The sequence below is a fragment of the Mchenga conophoros genome, linkage group LG14 (assembly GCF_057382185.1).
Source record: "Mchenga conophoros isolate Kocher_MC1m ecotype Shallow Benthic linkage group LG14, M_conophoros_male_GT1.1, whole genome shotgun sequence".
NCBI classification, from domain to species: Eukaryota; Metazoa; Chordata; class Actinopteri; order Cichliformes; family Cichlidae; genus Mchenga; species Mchenga conophoros.
The window spans coordinates 7,978,930-7,997,265 of record NC_140539.1 but is presented as its reverse complement, the minus strand read 5'-3'; the positions used below and the strand labels follow the sequence as shown (position 1 = coordinate 7,997,265).

Below are 18,336 nucleotides of genomic sequence, written 5' to 3'. Positions count from 1 at the left end.
CCCACTTTGGGCCAGAAAGTGGAAACGAGCGGATAAACAACAGCAGCACATTTAAGCTTGATAAGCTGTTGTTAGAATTTATTTAATATTACTTTCTGCATCAGGATCCTTTTTTACATAGCTGAGTGCAGGTAACTGTGCAGGGGCGGGTCTAGCAAAAAATTTGTTAGGGGGGCCAGGTAAGGCATTTACAGAGACAGGGGGGCACAAAGAAATACTTTTCTTTCTTATTCTCATTTAAAATGTCTAGTTTTTAATAAATCATTATCTGAATCTTACAACCAAAGTTTTCATCTGATGTAAACTGCAAGTCCATTATTGTATATAGTAACTATTAAGTCTAATAGTTAGTAGGTTATAGTACTTTTCCTTTAGGAAGGTACCATCTATGCAGTCTGCAATTCTGTTGAAGAAAGATGTTGAATCTATTTAATTATTGTAGAAAAAGAATTGATTTCTGTGCATTTTTTATTTTATTTTTTTACATGTGCATTAAATTAAAGTCGATTACGTCGATTAAGCATCATGAGTCAGAGGGTGGGCGGTGGTTCCCTATGTTTTTTTGCTGGGAGTTGGCAACCCTATTAGTTAGGGGAAATATTAAACAACCTAAGTACTCTCTAAAATAGGGAGGAATAGTGAGGATGGAGTAGGTTTAAGTTTATTAGATTGATCAGTGTTGCTGAACTATGAAATATTTTGTGTGCAGTGTATTTTTTGCATACAGGTATAACAGAATAGCTTTAATGTTTTGCTTTTAATACTTGAGTATGAACTTCTACAAAATGCAGCAAAATATTTTTAAAAAAACAGTTTTATTGATGATAAAATACACAATCGGATTCATATCGGTATCGGCAGATATCCAAATTTATGATATTGATATCAGATATAAAAAAGTGATATTGTGCCATCTCTAGTATTAAACAACAACAAATGGCCCCGAGACAACAATTTCCTTTGTTTCAATAACTACTAGACAGTAGAGTTCCACAGCCCAGGACAAGATAGGATATTAAAAAACTAGTATTAAATTGATACCTGAGCTGAATTGGTATTTATGTAACATTTATTAATACTACCAATGTTTTCAAATGTTCTGATTGTGAAAGGACTTTGCTCTCATTTGCAATCAAAAGCTGATGTGATGTGAAGTGTAACACATGGTTAGGAATAAATGTTAAAAAGAAAAAAAAAAGAAAAAAAAAACCCTAGGCATCAAAGGAGCCTCTATTTTCATCTCCAACAAAAAGGCTGAAAATCAGTTGGGTGGATGCCCATGTGGCGTGTTCGAGACAACCAGGCCTGGATGAGTTAGATCAGTGTTTCCCTACCACTGTGCCACTGTGATAATCTTCCACGGCACATAGGTGTGCCATGAGAAATGATCAGGTGTGCCGTGGAAGATTATCTGGTTCAACCTGATTAGTATTCCAAGCGATCAGTGAGTAACAGGCAGAACAATTACATTCTCTTCCACTAGAGGGCAGTATAACTACTCTGCTCTAATTAAATGGGTTGAAGAAAGTACATAATAGTCATGCTGTGAGTGAGACAACGCAGCACGTAATAGCAATAGATAAATATTTGAAAAGAAAAAGTAGTCAATCTAACCTGGGTCCTGGAGAAAATCCCGAACCAGATGAAGGCCCTAGCATGAAGTAGTGGTTAGAAGGGGTCAAGTGTTTCCTGGACTTCAGGAAGACCAGGAAACACTTGACCCCTGTTTCAATCCAGGGGGTCAGTGTTGACATTGTGGAGGACTATAAATACCTTGGAGTTCACATTGACAATAAACTGGACTGGGCTACAAACACCACAGCACTTTACAGAAAGGGCCAGAGTCGTCTCTATTTTTTGAGGACACCGAGGTCCTTCAACATCTGCCAGAAAATGCTCAGGATTTTCTATGAGTCTGTTGTGGCCAGTGCGATCCTCTGTGCTGTTGCATGCTGGGGGAGCAGGCTGAGGGTCGTAGATGCCAACAGACTCGATAAACTGATTCGTAAGGCCAGTAATGTTGTGAGGATGGATCTGGACTCCCTCAAGGTGGTGTCGGAGAGGCGGATGTTGTCCAAGATAAAGACAATGTTCGAGAACACCTCCCACCCACTCCATGACATGCTGGTCAGTCACAGGAGCACGTTCAGTGAAAGACTGAGATTACCGAGAAGCACCACTGAACAACACAGGAAATCATTCCTGCCTGTGGCCATCTCCCTGTACAACTCACCCACTTAACACACAGTTTACTGCAACAGCTACACCCTTCTTGCACATGTTCTTCCTTTTTCAGCTATTTATTAATAAGTGACTTTTATGTGTGTGTATATATATATATATTGTGCTATTCTTAGTTAGTGTATTGTCTGTCCTTGTTAATGTTTGTTTATAATAAAGCACTGTAATGAAAAATAATTTCCCCTAGGCATCAATAAAGTATTCTGATTCAGAAGAAAGCAAAAATGATATATTGGGGACAAACTGAGCCAATTCCAGTATACCTGGTGCACGGAGAAAAGTTATCAATATGCTTTTTGTGACATTTCTGTTTCGTTGTGTGCCGTGTGATTTTTCTAATGTGATATATGTGCCGTGACTCGGTAAACACTCAGTTAGATTCTGTTTGTGTGTGTGTCTGCGTATTTAAGCATGCTTGCAAATAACTGTGTGCGGCTCTAAGCCTTCATAGGAGCATGTGGTGGCTGCAATGAAGAAAACAGAGCATATCAGTATTCTACGAAATGTTTTCTGTTATGATGGTATAGATGTTAATAATGTGAATAATTAACTCAGCCACAGGTCAGTGGCTCAGTTTTACTGTTTTTCCTGAAATGCAAAAAAACCCAAACCCTAGTTTATTTTTAAAGGTTAATACAATTTTATTATTACAATATGGTATTCATATTTTAGATTAATCTACATCTGCAAAATAAAATGTCACAAAAGCCTTTAAATAAATGTAGTCTTGTACCCTGTAGGCTCACTCCTGCTTGCTGCAGGTGTCACTGTGACAGCCCTCAGTGAGCTGCTTGATTAAAACATGGTATCAGACAAGGTTAACAGCTCTGCATATTTTATTTGAACTTCTGTAGCTTTCTGCCAAAACAAATTGCAACGAAATGGGAGCAGCTACAAAATTAGCTTTACTTCATGTTGGAGATTGGTAATCAGGTGGTTTGATGAATGATTCCTGCCAACTTTTTCACAGTAAAGGGGTTTAATAGTGGTTACTGTAATAAATCTATTTGAGCTCACCATCTCATTAACAGCACCGCCTTTTCGCTCTTTCCTGTATGTGTACAGAAAAGCTCCACGTTAAATTATGACAGCAAATTTGTCACTGTTGTTGTTGTGTTATCGGTCTTTTTCTTGAAAAGTGGGGGCTCCCTGGGCTTAATGTTGTCACACTTTTTATTGACAAGCTTGCTCCTAGATGTTTTTGCTCAAGGTGCCGTTTCACTGGCAAATGTATGTGGACCACTTGCCATGAAGGCTACAGAACGCCATAGCACTGTTTTGTAAATAAAGCATCAAAGTAAAAAAAAAATAGCATCCAGCATCTAGTATCAATAAAAAGTAAACAATTAAGTTCTTACGAAATTCATCCTTAGGCATGTGCAAAATCAATCTTAGGCAACGTAGGCCCTGATGATTTTTGGCTCTGCAGTGAGTTTCATGAGAGTAAAACTATCATCACAAAACATAAGTGTTGTTCTGCAAGATTTATTACTGGGTCTAATCAAAAACATTCTTAGTACTTTTAAATAAGTATATTATGTCTTTAGTTACCTAACTAGGTGACTTAGGACAGTAACAAGTGTCAGAGGTAATGGCAGCATCGTGTTGGTCTTTTCATTGTAAGTAGCTGCAGCTAGCCATTTAGACTCAAATTTTTAAAGGAAACACATTCATGTTATATATAGTAGGTGGTTGGTGTGCTCTCACCTGCAAATGTTCTGATGTAGTTTCTCCTGCAGCTCAATGAAACTGTCATAGCGCTCCTGTGTGAAAGTGATGTTCCTCAAGACTGCTGCCACAGCGTGGGGTCGCACTGCTTCCGTCTGAGGGGAGTGAAGCGCCGCAAACATAGGGTCAACAGGCAAATCGCACTGATACCTGTTCTAGGTTACAAACTATTTTTTTTCTTGTTAAACATTTTATAATTGTGAACATCTCCACACACCTCCTTAGTGATGATCAGCTTCTGAGGCTCCCCACTGAGTGGGCTAACACGTTTGTATCGGGGCACCTCCAACCTAAAACAAAAACACAATCTCTGCGGTTAGAGGGAAGAACAGTTTTAACTCTCAGTGATGCCGCAGTGTTCGTTTGACTTTGGGACCTGAAGCGGACAGAGTTTTGGACCTAGATTACTCTGCGAGGCTCCTGACTACGGTAGCTGTAATGCTCCAACAATCCATCTGACAATCCATCAAGCACTTCGTAGCTTACACAAGTCGTACTAAAACATTTTTTTTACAGATTTATGAGCGCCATGTACCACATAAAATTGGTTCAAGGTTAGAAAGCACAACCAGAATTCATACATAAGGCGCACTGGATTATAAGGCGCACTGTTGATTTTTGAGAAAATTAAAGGATTATAAGTGCGCCTTTTGGTGCAGAAAATACGGTACACAAAACAAAAAAACAAAGTGCTGGTCAATCACGGCAACAAAACTTGATATATAAATAAATCTCTTGTCATTTATTTCAGGTTAAGCCTGTTAAAAATTGCAGAAACGCACTTATTCTTGAAGACCTGCAGTCCACGAACCAGTCCTTCCAGACATAGCAGATCATAGCGGTTAGCTGGTACATCGATCTTATACAGGATCACATCAGATGCTCCTGAGGCCTTAGTGTCACCCTGCTCTCTGCTGATTATCTCTTTCTCAGAGGTCTGTAAAGCAGATGGGGAAGAGGAACTTCAGCATGCCAGAATTCAGACACAAATGTAGACAAATCAAAGAACTGTACTTACATCTCTGCAATAACAGAGCATTACTGCATTACTTTATTAACCACAAATAGCGAGCTGTTCGTATTTGATGTCATGTACTTACAATTTCATCCAGCTCCAGCCCAAACTCAAAGCAAAGCTCGTCAAACTCCTCATCAGCTAAAACAAAAGGCAGACAGACGACAGAAGATATTTACTGGCACATGTCACAGCAGCCTGCTCACATTTAACCCTCTGGGCTCTATGCTGGCCATTTGTGTACACTTCAATTTCTTCAATTTTTCACTATTTTTTAATTTTCCAACTTCAGCTCCTTAATTATATCAATAATATACACTACACATGCAGTTATTCCTGTTGGCTCTATGGTGGCCACTTTTGGCCAACTGAAACCCATTTTTTAATTCCTTGTTACTGACTAAATCAAGTAATTTAGGTAAAATTCCAATAACGTAGATAATGTTAAAACGTAATCATCCTCTCAGCCTCCTCTGATGACCTGTTTGCTGCTGCCTGCCGCTGAAAGGCAGCGGGGAGAGGGGATACTTGAGCAGTGCATTTATCGCGGCATATAATGTTTTTTCTGGATACACTGTGCTTTTTCAGCATTTCAATTTGAAATGTATTAGCACCAGTCACAAATGCAGTATTGCCGGCCATGGTCTTTCCACACTCACGACAGTAAATGCAGTGCATCATGTTGTCAGCTTTACAGTATCTTAGCCACGGAAACTGGTCAAGCCACTCTCTTTGAAATACTTTGTATACACTTTCCCCCTTTTACTTTCAGTGGGCTCTGGCTCGGAGTCGATCGTATGAGGCTCATTATCTGATTCTGTCTCCGGACCAATGTTAGACATAACCTGAGAGGTTGATGGCTCCGTGTCAGAGCACTAGCTATGAATTTCAGATGGCTCAGGCCTTAACGAAAAAGTAATCAAACGTTCTTTATATCTTTTCTCATTATCCACAGCTACGTCCACTTCTGTCAGGCCTAGGCTACTCACTAGAGGTGGGTATTGTCACTGATTAAACACAGCGAAGATTTTCCTGGCCTGGCTTTTTATAGCAGATAACTGCCTTAAAAATATTCTGCAGTAGATCAAAAACTGAAGAAAACCATGAATCAACATATGAACATTACCCGATGCTGCTGAAGTGAAGCACAGCAAAGTTAGAGGTTTTATTTGAGACACAGCCAAGCATTTTTCAATTTGGCATAATTTTAAAAAGTTTTAATTTCTTCGGTATTAAACAGCAGAAATTATGCTTTCTTGTCGGAGGTCATTTTTGGAAACAAAAAACAGCGGCCGACAGCACTGTACATGACTTGTGCGTAATAAGCGAATAATAAACAAATAAAGCGAATAATGCAGAAAACAGATTTGAGATACTGGTCATGAAGTACACTGAGGGTAGAGCACCGCGGTAAAGTGAGCCGTCATTTGTGAGCCGCGGTCAAGCCAGCCGCCTCCTATCCGCCGCATAAATTTCCTTGCGCTTTTACACCAGTCTTTACGGTAGCGCCTTTTCGCTTTATGTGCCGATTGAAAGCCTATACCCGCGCACACGTGCGCGCGCGCGAACAGTCGCACGCGCATGCGCGAGCACAAATTACAATGAAACAGCCCGATAGAGTCAATACAATTATGGAAATGTCAGAAATTCATTAAAAATCATCATGAGTAGTTGAGGTCCAACTTTCAACACATCCCCCCTCTGGGACACCTACTGTACCTGTGTGCCAGGTTTCAGCCAGATTTACTGTAGAATTCCTCAGAAATTAAAGTGTACTTGTATTCAATGCAATACAGCCAATACACTACAATTATGTCAATTTTCAGAAATTCATTAAAAATCATCCTGAGTAGTTGATGTCCAACTTTCAACACATCCCCCCTCTGGGACACCTACTGTACCTGTGTGCCAAGTTTCATCCAGATTTACTGTAGAATTCCTCAGAAATTAAAGGGTACTTGTATCCAATGCAGTCGGCCAATACAGTAGAATTATGTCAATTTTCAAAAATTCATTAAAAATCATCCTGAGTAGTTGATGTCCAATTTTCAACACATCCCCCCTCTGGGACACCTACTGTACCCGTGTGCCAAGTTTCAGCCAGATTTACTGTAATATTCTTCAGAAATTGCAGGGAACTTATGTTCAATGCAAGAAAGGCTGAAAGACGACCACCACTGAACAAGACACACAAGCTGAAACGTCAAGACTGGGCCAAGAAATATCTCAAGACTGTTTTTTCTAAGGTTTTATGGACTGATGAAATGAGAGTGAGTCTTGATGGGCCAGATGGATGGGCCCGTGGCTGGATTGGTAAAGGGCAGAGAGCTCCAGTCTGACTCAGATGCCAGCAAGGTGGAGGTGGAGTACTGGTTTGGGCTGGTATCATCAAAGATGAGCTTGTGGGGCCTTTTCGGGTTGAGGATGGAGTCAAGCTCAACTCCCAGTCCTACTGCCAGTTTCTGGAAGACACCTTCTTCAAGCAGTGGTACAGGAAGAGGTCTGCATCCTTCAAGAAAAACATGATTTTCATGCAGGACAATGCTCCATCACACGCGTCCAAGTACTCCACAGCGTGGCTGGCAAGAAAGGGTATAAAAGAAGAAAAACTAATGACATGGCCTCCTTGTTCACCTGATCTGAACCCCATTGAGAACCTGTGGTCCATCATCCAATGTGAGATTTACAAGGAGGGAAAACAGTACACCTCTCTGAACAGTGTCTGGGAGGCTGTGGTTGCTGCTGCACGCAATGTTGATGGTGAACAGATCAAAACACCGACAGAATCCATGGATGGCAGGCTTTTGAGTGTCCTTGCAAAGAAAGGTGGCTATATTGGTCGCTGATTTGTTTTTGTTTTGTTTTTGAATGTCAGAAATGTATATTTGTGAATGTGGAGATGTTATATTGGTTTCACTGGTAAAAATAAATAATTGAAATGGGTATATATTTGTTTTTTGTTAAGTTGCCTAATAATTATGCACAGTAATAGTCACCTGCACACACAGATATCCCCCTAAAATAGCTAAAACTAAAAACAAACTAAAAACTACTTCCAAAAACATTCAGCTTTGATATTAATGAGTTTTTTGGGTTCATTGAGAACATGGTTGTTGTTCAATAATAAAATTATTCCTCAAAAATACAACTTGCCTAATAATTCTGCACTCCCTGTAGGTCTGTTGACAGAGCTCTGTACAGGTCTGCTCGAGCTGACCTGAAAAGGGGTCCCACCTGTCCAGCAACAACACATGGCATGGAATAATAGACATCATAAACCACAGAGGCAGAACTGTGAAAACAGAAAACCTGAGTGTGCAGCTAGCAGAGGAAATAAACAGCTTCTTCGCCCGCTTTGAAACACCACAACAGCAGCATTCATCTGCCTCAGCCCTGCTCCCATCCTCATCCTCACCTGGTTCCTGCACCGCTCCATTCACTGTAACGGAGCACGATGTCAGATGTGTGTTCCTAGCAGTGAACCCCAGGAAGGCGGCCGGTCCAGACGGAATACGTGGTAAAGTGCTAAGACCATGTGTCCACCAGCTCACCCTCATCTCCACCAGAATCTTCAACCTCTCACTTGATGAAGCAGCCATCCCATCCTGTCTAAAATCAGCCACAATCATCCCAGTACCAAAGAAGTCTCCCATCACCAGCCTGAACTATTATTGCCCTGTGGCCCTCACACCGGTAATCATGAAATGCTTTGAGAGACTAGTCCTTCAGCACACCAAGGATTACCTCCCCCCAGAATTCGACCCCCACCAGTTTGCATACCGTGCAAACAGATTCACAGAAGATGCCATCACCCTCCACTCGGTGCTGAGTCACCTAGAACAGCGGCAGAGCTACGCCAGAATGCTCTTTGTGTACTACAGCTCACCCTTCCACCACTCGCCCATTGAGAGCCTACTAACTTACTGCATCACAGTATGGTACAGCAGCTGCACTAAGGCGGATAGAGCCACCCTCCCAGCATGTTTGCAATGAGTAGGAGATGCTCTGTATCTCACTGTACAACTGTATAGTGACAAAGGTATTGGGTTCTTTTCTAAAAATTGCTATAAACAGAGGAACCCAAACTGATGAAAAGTGGCGAATATTTTTTTTCAAATGACTATTTTTAGTGGATTTTTGATATAGAAGCAGAATGACAGAATGTTAAAAGAAGTTACTTTTAGTCATTCTAAGCTGGGCATTGCGTTCTCTGGCTGTTCAAAGCCATGGAACTTTAGACTTTCCAAGCAAATAATGATGGCCATACTGATGTTCTTTTCAGTACATTTTACTTTATGTTCATTTTCTCTGCTGAAGGTATTGTTCAGGCCTGTCAAGATGGCGCCAGTGTGTGTGGCTCGCCGTCTGGCTCTTCCTCTGTTGTGTTTGCTTATGTTGTTTTTTTATTGCTAGAGTCAACTCTCTTTTAATGTACAATCGCCAAAAACTGTTGGACCTCCGAGTTGCCAGTGATCTTACCAATGCAACTTATAATGGACATAAGGCGTTACCTCCATTCCTGTCTGGGATACCAGCTAACCTTTGTCGGACCCTGGCCCCAGCCTCACGGCGAAAGCGTTTCAGACGCCGGGGCAAACGTAGCGGTCTACTCGTGAAACTTAAGGCGTACTTGGCGCGCTCTTCCCCGGCTCCGTGGAACGAACGTGGATCTGTACCTTGTCATGCCTTTTCTCCGCGTGCTCTCTGGAGCCCATCGATGCCTGGCTGGTGCCCGTTGTTGGCTCGGATCAGATGTCCCAGCCACGAAAGATTTCCCCTCATCTTCGTCGGCGCGGTGCGAACCTACAGAACCTACGGCCGCTGCGTCGGGTCTCGCTGTCAGCCACGAACACGCTGACCTCCACCAGGTTTGGATTGGTGAACACTAGATCGCTGAGTAATAAAACTTTTATTTTAAGGGATTTATTTATGACCCAAGGACTGGATTTCCTCTGTATAACTGAGACATGGTTGAGGGCCGGTGAGTCCAGCGCTTTCACAGATCTCTTACCTGATGGCTGCTGCTTTTTAAACTCTCCTCGAATATCAGGCAGAGGAGGAGGACTAGCGGTTGTTTTTAAGAAGCAGTATAAATGTAAACCACTGCCATTATCAACCTCACCTAGTAGCTTTGAACTGAGCATGTTTGAGCTAGGTCGCTCTCACACAGTGCTCTGTGCTGTGGTTTACAGACCCCCAAAATACAATAAGAACTTCTTAAATGACTTTTCTGATCTGTTGGCTGAAATTATGCCAAAATATGATCATGTCCTTATTATTGGGGACTTCAATATTCATGTGTGCTGCCCTGACAAGCCAATGGCAAAGGACTTTTTAAATCTTATTGACTCTTTTGATCTTGTGCAACCTGTGTTTGTGCCTACACAAAAATATGGGCACAGGTTGGATCTTGTTTTAACTCACAATTTACCTGTCTCTAACTTAGAGGTTTGTGATGTTGTATGGTCAGACCATAGGTCTGTCTTGTTTGAGGTTTTCCTTCCTTGTACCAAAGTTAATCTTCCTCCTGTTGCTGCTAGGAGCTGTCGTATTTTTAACCCTTCCTCTGCTGGACAGTTCTCTATTGCTTTTAATCAGAACGGCGGCCTTCCTGATTTCATATGCAATGATACAGAAGAGCTGAGTACGTGGTTTTACTCTGTCTGCCAAACTGCTTTAGATTCAGTGGCCCCCTTTAAGCTTTGGCAAGTAAAAGCCAAATCTGAACCCTGGCTGAATGAAGACACCCGGGCTGCCAGAAGAAAGTGTAGGAGAGCTGAACGTAAATGGAAGAAGGATCAACTTCAGGTGTCATATCAAATGTTACAAGACTACTGGAATTCTTACCAGAAAACTGTAAAAGATGCTAAGAGGAAACATTTTGCTGCTATTATTCAGGCAAATTGTCGTAAGCCTCATGTCTTATTCAAGACTATTGACATGGTCCTTCACGCTCCACAGACTGCTGGTGTCGAGTCTTCTCAGGAAATTTGTGAAAACTTCCTACACTTTTTTATTGATAAAGTGCTATCTGTCAAAGCGCAGACTTCCCAGTCCGTTCTCGACCCTTCTACCCCTGTCCCTAGTTCTGCTGTCTTTGACAGGTTCGAGCCAGTTTCCTTGCTCTGCCTGCAGGAGTTCATTGCTCACATGAAGCCCTCAGGCTCCCCTTATGATGCTCTCCCTCCTCGATTTTTCAAAGAGGTTTTTCTCACTATAGCATCAGCTGTACAATCCATTGTAAATAGTAGTTTGTCCTCTGGTGTTGTACCTGTCAATCTCAAACATGCGGTGATTCAGCCTCTACTCAAGAAACCTGCTCTTGATCCTGATATTATTGCGAATTACAGACCTATTTCCAAACTGCCTTTTATCTCAAAGATTCTTGAAAAGGTAGTTTACAAGCAATTAATGTCCTTCCTAGAAGAACACGGTATTTGAGAAGTTTTCCAATCTGGTTTTAAAGCTTTACATAGTACCGAATCTGCCCTTTTAAGAGTTTTTAATGATGTGTTTTTGGCAAATGACTCAGGTGACTGTGTTATTATTGTGCTGTTAGATTTAACTGCTGCTTTTGATACAGTGGATCATAATATTTTAATTTCCCGTTTAGAGCAGTTGGTGGGTATGCGGAGTACCGCACTGCAGTGGCTCAGATCCTATTTGGCAGAGCGAACTTTCTCTGTGAAACTCGGGGAGTTTGTATCCTCTGTTGCTTCTCTTCAATGTGGGGTCCCACAGGGTTCAGTTTTAGGCCCGCTTCTTTTCTCTCTATATCTCCTACCCCTTGGGTCTATTTTCAGGAAACATGGGATTTCTTTCCACTGCTACGCCGATGACTCCCAGATTTATTTCCCACTTAAAAAGATAAATGGCTTCTCAGTAGACCCGCTGCTCAGATGCCTTGATGATATAAGGGCCTGGATGGCTTTGAACTTTTTACATTTTAATGAACAGAAAACAGAAGTGATGGTTTTTGGTGGCGCTTCTGAGGCCACTATTATAGATCTTGGTTCACTGGCACAGTATGTTAAACCAGTCATCACTAATCTGGGAGTTAAAATAGAGGCAAATCTTAAACTTGAAAGCCAGGTCAGAGCTGTTGTAAGATCTAGCTTTTCTCATTTGAGGGAATTAGCCAAAATAAAGCCTATCTTATCGAAACAGCATTTTGAGACAGTAATCCATGCCTTTGTTACTTCTAGGCTGGATTATTGTAACGCACTTTATTTTGGGGTTAGTGATGCGTCCATTAGGCGCCTGCAGGTTGTGCAAAATGCTGCAGCACGTCTCTTAACTGGAACAAAAAAGTTTGAGCACATTACCCCAATTTTAATTTCACTCCACTGGCTACCTGTATATTTTAGGATTGTTTTTAAAATTCTCTTATTTGCTTTTAAGGTCAAGGTCAAGGTCAGATTTATTTATATAGCACATTTCCAACAGCCGATGCTGCACAAAGTGCTTGACAATAACAATAAAATTAAAAACTACAGTGTAATACAATAATAACAATAGAAACAATAAAATAGAAGAATTGAAACAATACTAACTAATTCAGATAAATCCAAAATGCTTGGGTCATAATGTGTTAAAAGCCAGAGCGTAAAAGTGTGTCTTTAGTAAAGATTTAAATTGCTCAAGAGTTTGAGCAGATCTAATATTAAAGGGGAGACTATTCCAAAGTCTGGGACCTGCCACAGAGAAGGATCTATCACCACGAGATTTGAGGTTAGTCCGTGGAATGGACAACAATAGTTTTGAACTAGATCTCGTGGGTTTTCCTGGAGCATAGGCAGAGAGGAGCTCTGACAAGTAGGGGGGGGCTCGGGCGTTGAGTGACTTAAAAACAAAAAGTAAGAGTTTAAATTGGATCCTGTAGGGGACAGGGAGCCAGTGTAAAGAGGCTAAAATTGGGGTTATATGCTCTCTCCGTTTGGTACCGGTTAGCAGGCGAGCAGCAGCATTTTGAACCATCTGAAGGCGATGGATGGTGGCATGATCTAGGCCATAATACAATGAATTGCAGTAGTCCAATCTGCAAGTAAGAAAAAGGTGGATGATACGCTCGAAGACATCAGCCGGAAGGTATGGCTTTATCCTGGCTAGCTGTCTTAGCTGAAAAAAACAGGACTGAACTACTGCACTCACCTGCTTATTCAATTTAAAAGAACCATCAATGTAAACTCCGAGGTTTTTTACATGTGTTTTACAATACGAGGAGAGGGTACCCAACGTGCTGTCGATATGATTGAAATTGCCAAAAATGACAACCTCAGTTTTGTTTTCGTTTAGCTGTAAAAAATTTAATGATAACCACTGTTTAACGTCGTCAAGGCAGCGTAATAAGAGCTGCGGTTGATCTGATCCTGATTTTAAAGGTAGATAAATCTGTAGATCATCCGCAAAGCAATGAAATGAAATGCTGTACCGCGAGAAGATGGAGCCCAATGGCAGCAAATAGAGTGCGAAGAGGGCGGGACCCAAAATAGAGCCTTGAGGAACGCCGTATTTAAGAGGAGCTAATTTGGAGTTGTGGGGGCCCATATTGACATAAAAGAACCTTTCTGTCAAGTAGGAGCGAAACCACTGAAGGGCAGATCCTTTTAGGCCAGCATGCGATTCTAGCCGTGATAACAGGATGTCGTGGTCAACCGTGTCAAAAGCTGCTGACAAGTCCAACAGTAAAAGGGCAGCAGGGCTGCCAGAATCCATAGTTAAGAGAATATCGTTAAAAATCCTTAAAAGTGCTGTCTCAGTGCTATGTAATGATTTAAAACCAGATTGAAATTTTTCTGAGATCATATTAGAATCGAGGTGTGCCTGCAACTGTAGATAGACCACTTTCTCCAAAACTTTAGATAGAAAAGGAAGCTTTGAGATGGGCCTGTAATTAGACAGAACAGTTGGGTCCAGGTTTTGTTTTTTAAGAAGAGGCTGAACTACAGCTTGTTTGAAGCATAGTGGGACGCAGCCTGTAGTAAGGGACGTATTAATCAATTTCAGAATAAAAGGGCCAACAATATTAAAAGTGTTTTTGAGCAGACTCGGGGGAAGAGAATCAGAGGGGCAGTGTGATGATCTTAGGCCACTAACTATCACGGTCAGGTCCTTAAGGGAGACGGGATCAAACTGCTCTAAGACAGCTGAACACACAGGTGGAGGGCTTTGAACTGAGACAACAGACAACAAAACAAGGGCCCTAATCGATAAGATCTTGTTATTGAAAAATGCTAAAAAATCATCGCACATACTTGGTGAAGGAGTAACTCCAGGATTATCACATAAACTAAAAAAGCGATTAAGAATGTTAAAAAGTACCTGAGGCCTATGACCGTTTGCTGATACTATAAAGGTGATCGTGCTTTTGCTGTAGTTGCTCCAAAGTTGTGGAATGATCTACCCTTGAATGTTAGGCAGGCCTCTTCTCTCTCTGAATTTAAAAGTCTTCTTAAAACATATTTATTCGCTGAAGCCTTTGGCATTGATTAGAGGGGTTGACTCAATTTGTTTTGACATGTTTCAATTTATTTTACTTTTTAGTTATTTATTTTATCTTATCTCATTTTAATTTTCTTTACTTATGCTTTTAGCATGTACAGCACTTTGTGAACTCTGGTTTTATGTTAAAGTGCTTTATAAATAAAGGTGGTATGGTATGGTATTTTCATTTTTATGATGTTTCTATTTTTACACAATTCCTCCCACATAGCAAAATTGGTATGGCCTGGATCTGTCCCACACAATGTGCTTACACATGGCCTGCGTACCGCAAAGAATGACGGCCCCATGGTGGCCCAGATCTGGTTTACCAGAGGTGGCCCACACATGAGCCAGCACAAGGCCAGTTGCAGACACACTGCTGGCCCTGTGCTGGCCCAGAACAGTTTCAGCTCTGGCCCCAGATGTCAGCCTAATGTGTACCTTAGCCATGTAAGCCATGTAATAACAACATGTGCTGGAACATAATAGTGCAAAAGTAACATGACGAAACTCTGTTCAGACAGTGAATGGACTGATTCTTATACAGCACTTTTTTACTCACCCATATTACTCAAAGTGCTCTATACAACATGTCACATTCACCCAATCAGGCCAAATGTGGCATGCCATCACATAAACAGTGCCATCTTACCATGCCAGAAGTCAGCCAGCAGTGCCGGCTTGACACCAGACCCAGGCAAGACCCGTCTGCTATGTGGGATGACTTGTTCTTTGGGCATTTTAGTTGTGGATTATGTTTGGGCTGTGTCTCTTGCCCTTTCAGTATTGTATTCTTGTGCTTCTAAGTGTCCCTTTGTTTCTTTTTAGGTTATGTAGTATGGGTTAGAGATATTTTGTATGTTGTTTTTGTTTAATAAATCCGCCTTTTGGATTATTCCCTGATGTGCCTGAGTTCTGTTATTTAGTGTCACTTTGAAAGGACACACATCCAGCATTGACATATAATTGTTCTTTCAATTTTTGATAAAGATTACAGTGAATTGAGATGTAACTTGGCCCAGAGGTACGGTAGGACGCCCAGAGTGAGAAAGTGTTGAAAGTTGGACCTCAACTATTATGGATGATTTTTAATGAATTTTTGAAAATTGACATAATTATATTGTATTGACTGTATTGAATTGATTATAAGTTTCCTCTAATTTCTGAGGAATTCTACAGTAAATCTGGATGAAACTTGGCACACAGGTACAGTAGGTGCCCCAGAGGAGGGATGTGTTGAAAGTTGGACATCAACTACTCAGGATGATTTTTCATGAATTTTTGAAAATTGACATAATTATATTGTATTGACTGTATTGAATTGAATATAAGTTTCCTTTAATTTCTGAGGAATTCTACAGTAAATCTGGATGAAACTTGGCACACAGGTACAGTAGGTGTCCCAGAGGAGGGATGTGTTGAAAGTTGGACATCAACTACTCAGGATGATTTTTAATGAATTTTTGAAAATTGACATAATTATATTGTATTGACTGTATTGAATTGAATATAAGTTTCCTTTAATTTCTGAGGAATTCTACAGTAAATCTGGATGAAACTTGGCACACAGGTACAGTAGGTGCCCCAGAGGAGGAATCTGTTGAAAGTTGGACCTCAACTACTCAGGATGATTTTTAATGAATTTTTGAAAATTGACATAATTATATTGTACTGACTGTATTAGATTGAATAAATGTTTCCATTAATTTCTGAGGAATTCTACAGTAAATCTGGATGAAACTTGGCACACAGGTACAGTAGGTGTCCCAGAGGAGGGATGTGTTGAAAGTTGGACCTCAACTACTCAGGATGATCTTTCATGAATTTCTGAAAATTGACATAATTATATTGTATTGGCTGACTGCATTAGATACAAGTACACTTTAATTTCTGAGAAATTCTACAGTAAATCTGGCTGAAACTTGGCACACGGGTACAGTAGGTGTCCCAGAGGAGCGATGTGTTGAAAGTTGGACATCAACTACTCAGGATGATTTTTAATGAATTTTTGAAATAAACATAATTGTAGTGTATTGACTGTATTGCACTGAATATGAGTTTACTGTGATTTCTGAGTAATATTACAGTAAATCTGGGTAAAACCTGGCCCAGAGGTAAAGTAGGTGTCCGAGAAGAGGATTGTGTTGAAAGCTTGGCATCAACTTTTAAGAATGATTTTTAATGAATTTTTGAATATGCAACCAGACTGTCACGATGGCTGTATTGGGCTGTTACATTGTAATTTGTGTGTGTGCGCGCGCGTGTGACTGTTCGCGCGCGCGCACGTGTGTGCGAGTCTAGGCTTTCAATCAGGATATAAAGCGAAAAGGCGCTACCGTAAAGACTGGTGTAAAAGCGCAAGGAAATTTATGCGGCGATAGTAGGCGGCTGGCTTGACCGCGGCTCACAAATGACGGCTCACTTTACCGCGGTGAGAGAGCTGTGCAGGAAGTGTGATTTTATCGTGGTGGAAGCAAAACAGCGAAAGTAAGAGGGAATTCATGACAATGTTTATCTAATCGATTACATGTCCCAGACTCCATTAACAATACAAGAAAATCAAGCAGCACTGCAAATATATGAAATGGTCATTTTTGATGTTGTCCTCCAACAAGTGCATTGTACAAACGAACGTGATGACCATTTTGTATTTATAAAAAAAGATGATAAAAACTGATGTTAAAGACTTTATGCAGTAAAAATAGCAACAAAACATAAAAATAATAAAAACTGCAGACTTAATCTGTTGGTGGACACTTTTGGCAACGAACAAGCTGACAGGATAGTGATTCTGAACAAACCCAGAGGCTTAAATGACAGGAGGAAGCGGAGGAAATGATGCAATCACGCTGTCAGTCAACAGGCAGATAGAAATGAACTAGTACTATTTCCTTATCGCAAAAAATACATAAGTTAACAAATAAACCAAAATAAACTCGCCATCAAATAAGTGGTACTTTCTTTAATAATTAGAAATGAAGGCAGTTAAAATTAGCTCTACAGTTCATGAGCAGCTGCTACATTGCTAACAATCAGACAGCGAGTTCACAACGTACTGACCTAACTCTGTCGTTTAGGAGCAAAAATTAAAAAAAAGAGATAACAGACGAGCAGATTAAAGGTTACCGGAAAATACAGTAAATATGACTTACTGTAACTTCTACCCAAAGCTTTGAATAGAAGATCCCGTTTAACTCCGACAGTCGGCATGTTCGCTGCTAATCGTCACCAGCTATGTGGAGGAAAAGGACCCTCACTAGCCGGTTGTAGTTGTCTGCAGAGGTGCCTGAGTGATTATTCTTTTTTTTTTACTCTCACAAAACTTTATTTAGAACTTAACATAAGCCGTTATGTTCATTCTTAATATAAGGAAAACGTTTAGATATATATTTGTTCAATTTTTGCAATGCAGCATGTGAGCTCCGGGACACAGACCTACAAAAAGGTTAAGCTATTTATTTACAGCTTTTTAGCTATTTAATTTTACTTCAAACAATCGGTAACACATTGTTGCGTGCTGGAGAAATCATCATCATCATCATCATCATCATAACTAGAGAATGCGTTCCCTGAAGAAAATGCAGTGCGAAAGCTGATACGCGAATATTTTTTAGCTGAAATACTGTAATTGCTAAAATATTTGGGAAACTTGTTAAATTTAACTGAAATACACCGAATCATTCACCTGAAAGCTGAAGTTCACACCGAAAAGAAGGTTCAAGGTTGGAAAGTAGCTGAACATCTTCAAAATACATATTAGTAAGTTAAATTTATTTGCCAAAGACACTGAGGAAATTGAATTTACGCCTGACCCCTGACCCCATGGGCCCCGACATAAACCTTGGAACGCGTACTTTTATACTTCAGTT

At 40.7% G+C, this 18,336-nt stretch overlaps 1 protein-coding gene across 1 annotated transcript in view; it reads right to left on the bottom strand.

The window, feature by feature from the left end:
- Positions 1-17,766, bottom strand: part of farsb (phenylalanyl-tRNA synthetase subunit beta) — a 30,904-nt gene extending 13,138 nt beyond the window's left edge. The window contains exons 1-5 of the mRNA XM_085245020.1: positions 17,620-17,766; positions 5,070-5,125; positions 4,752-4,906; positions 4,187-4,259; positions 3,949-4,064 (exon numbers count right to left, since the gene is read on the bottom strand). Coding sequence (XP_085101146.1) covers positions 3,949-4,064; positions 4,187-4,259; positions 4,752-4,906; positions 5,070-5,125; positions 17,620-17,677 — 458 coding nt within the window. The 5' untranslated portion in view covers positions 17,678-17,766. The remainder of the gene's footprint in view (positions 1-3,948; positions 4,065-4,186; positions 4,260-4,751; positions 4,907-5,069; positions 5,126-17,619) is intronic.
- Between the last annotated feature and the right edge of the window lie 570 nt (positions 17,767-18,336).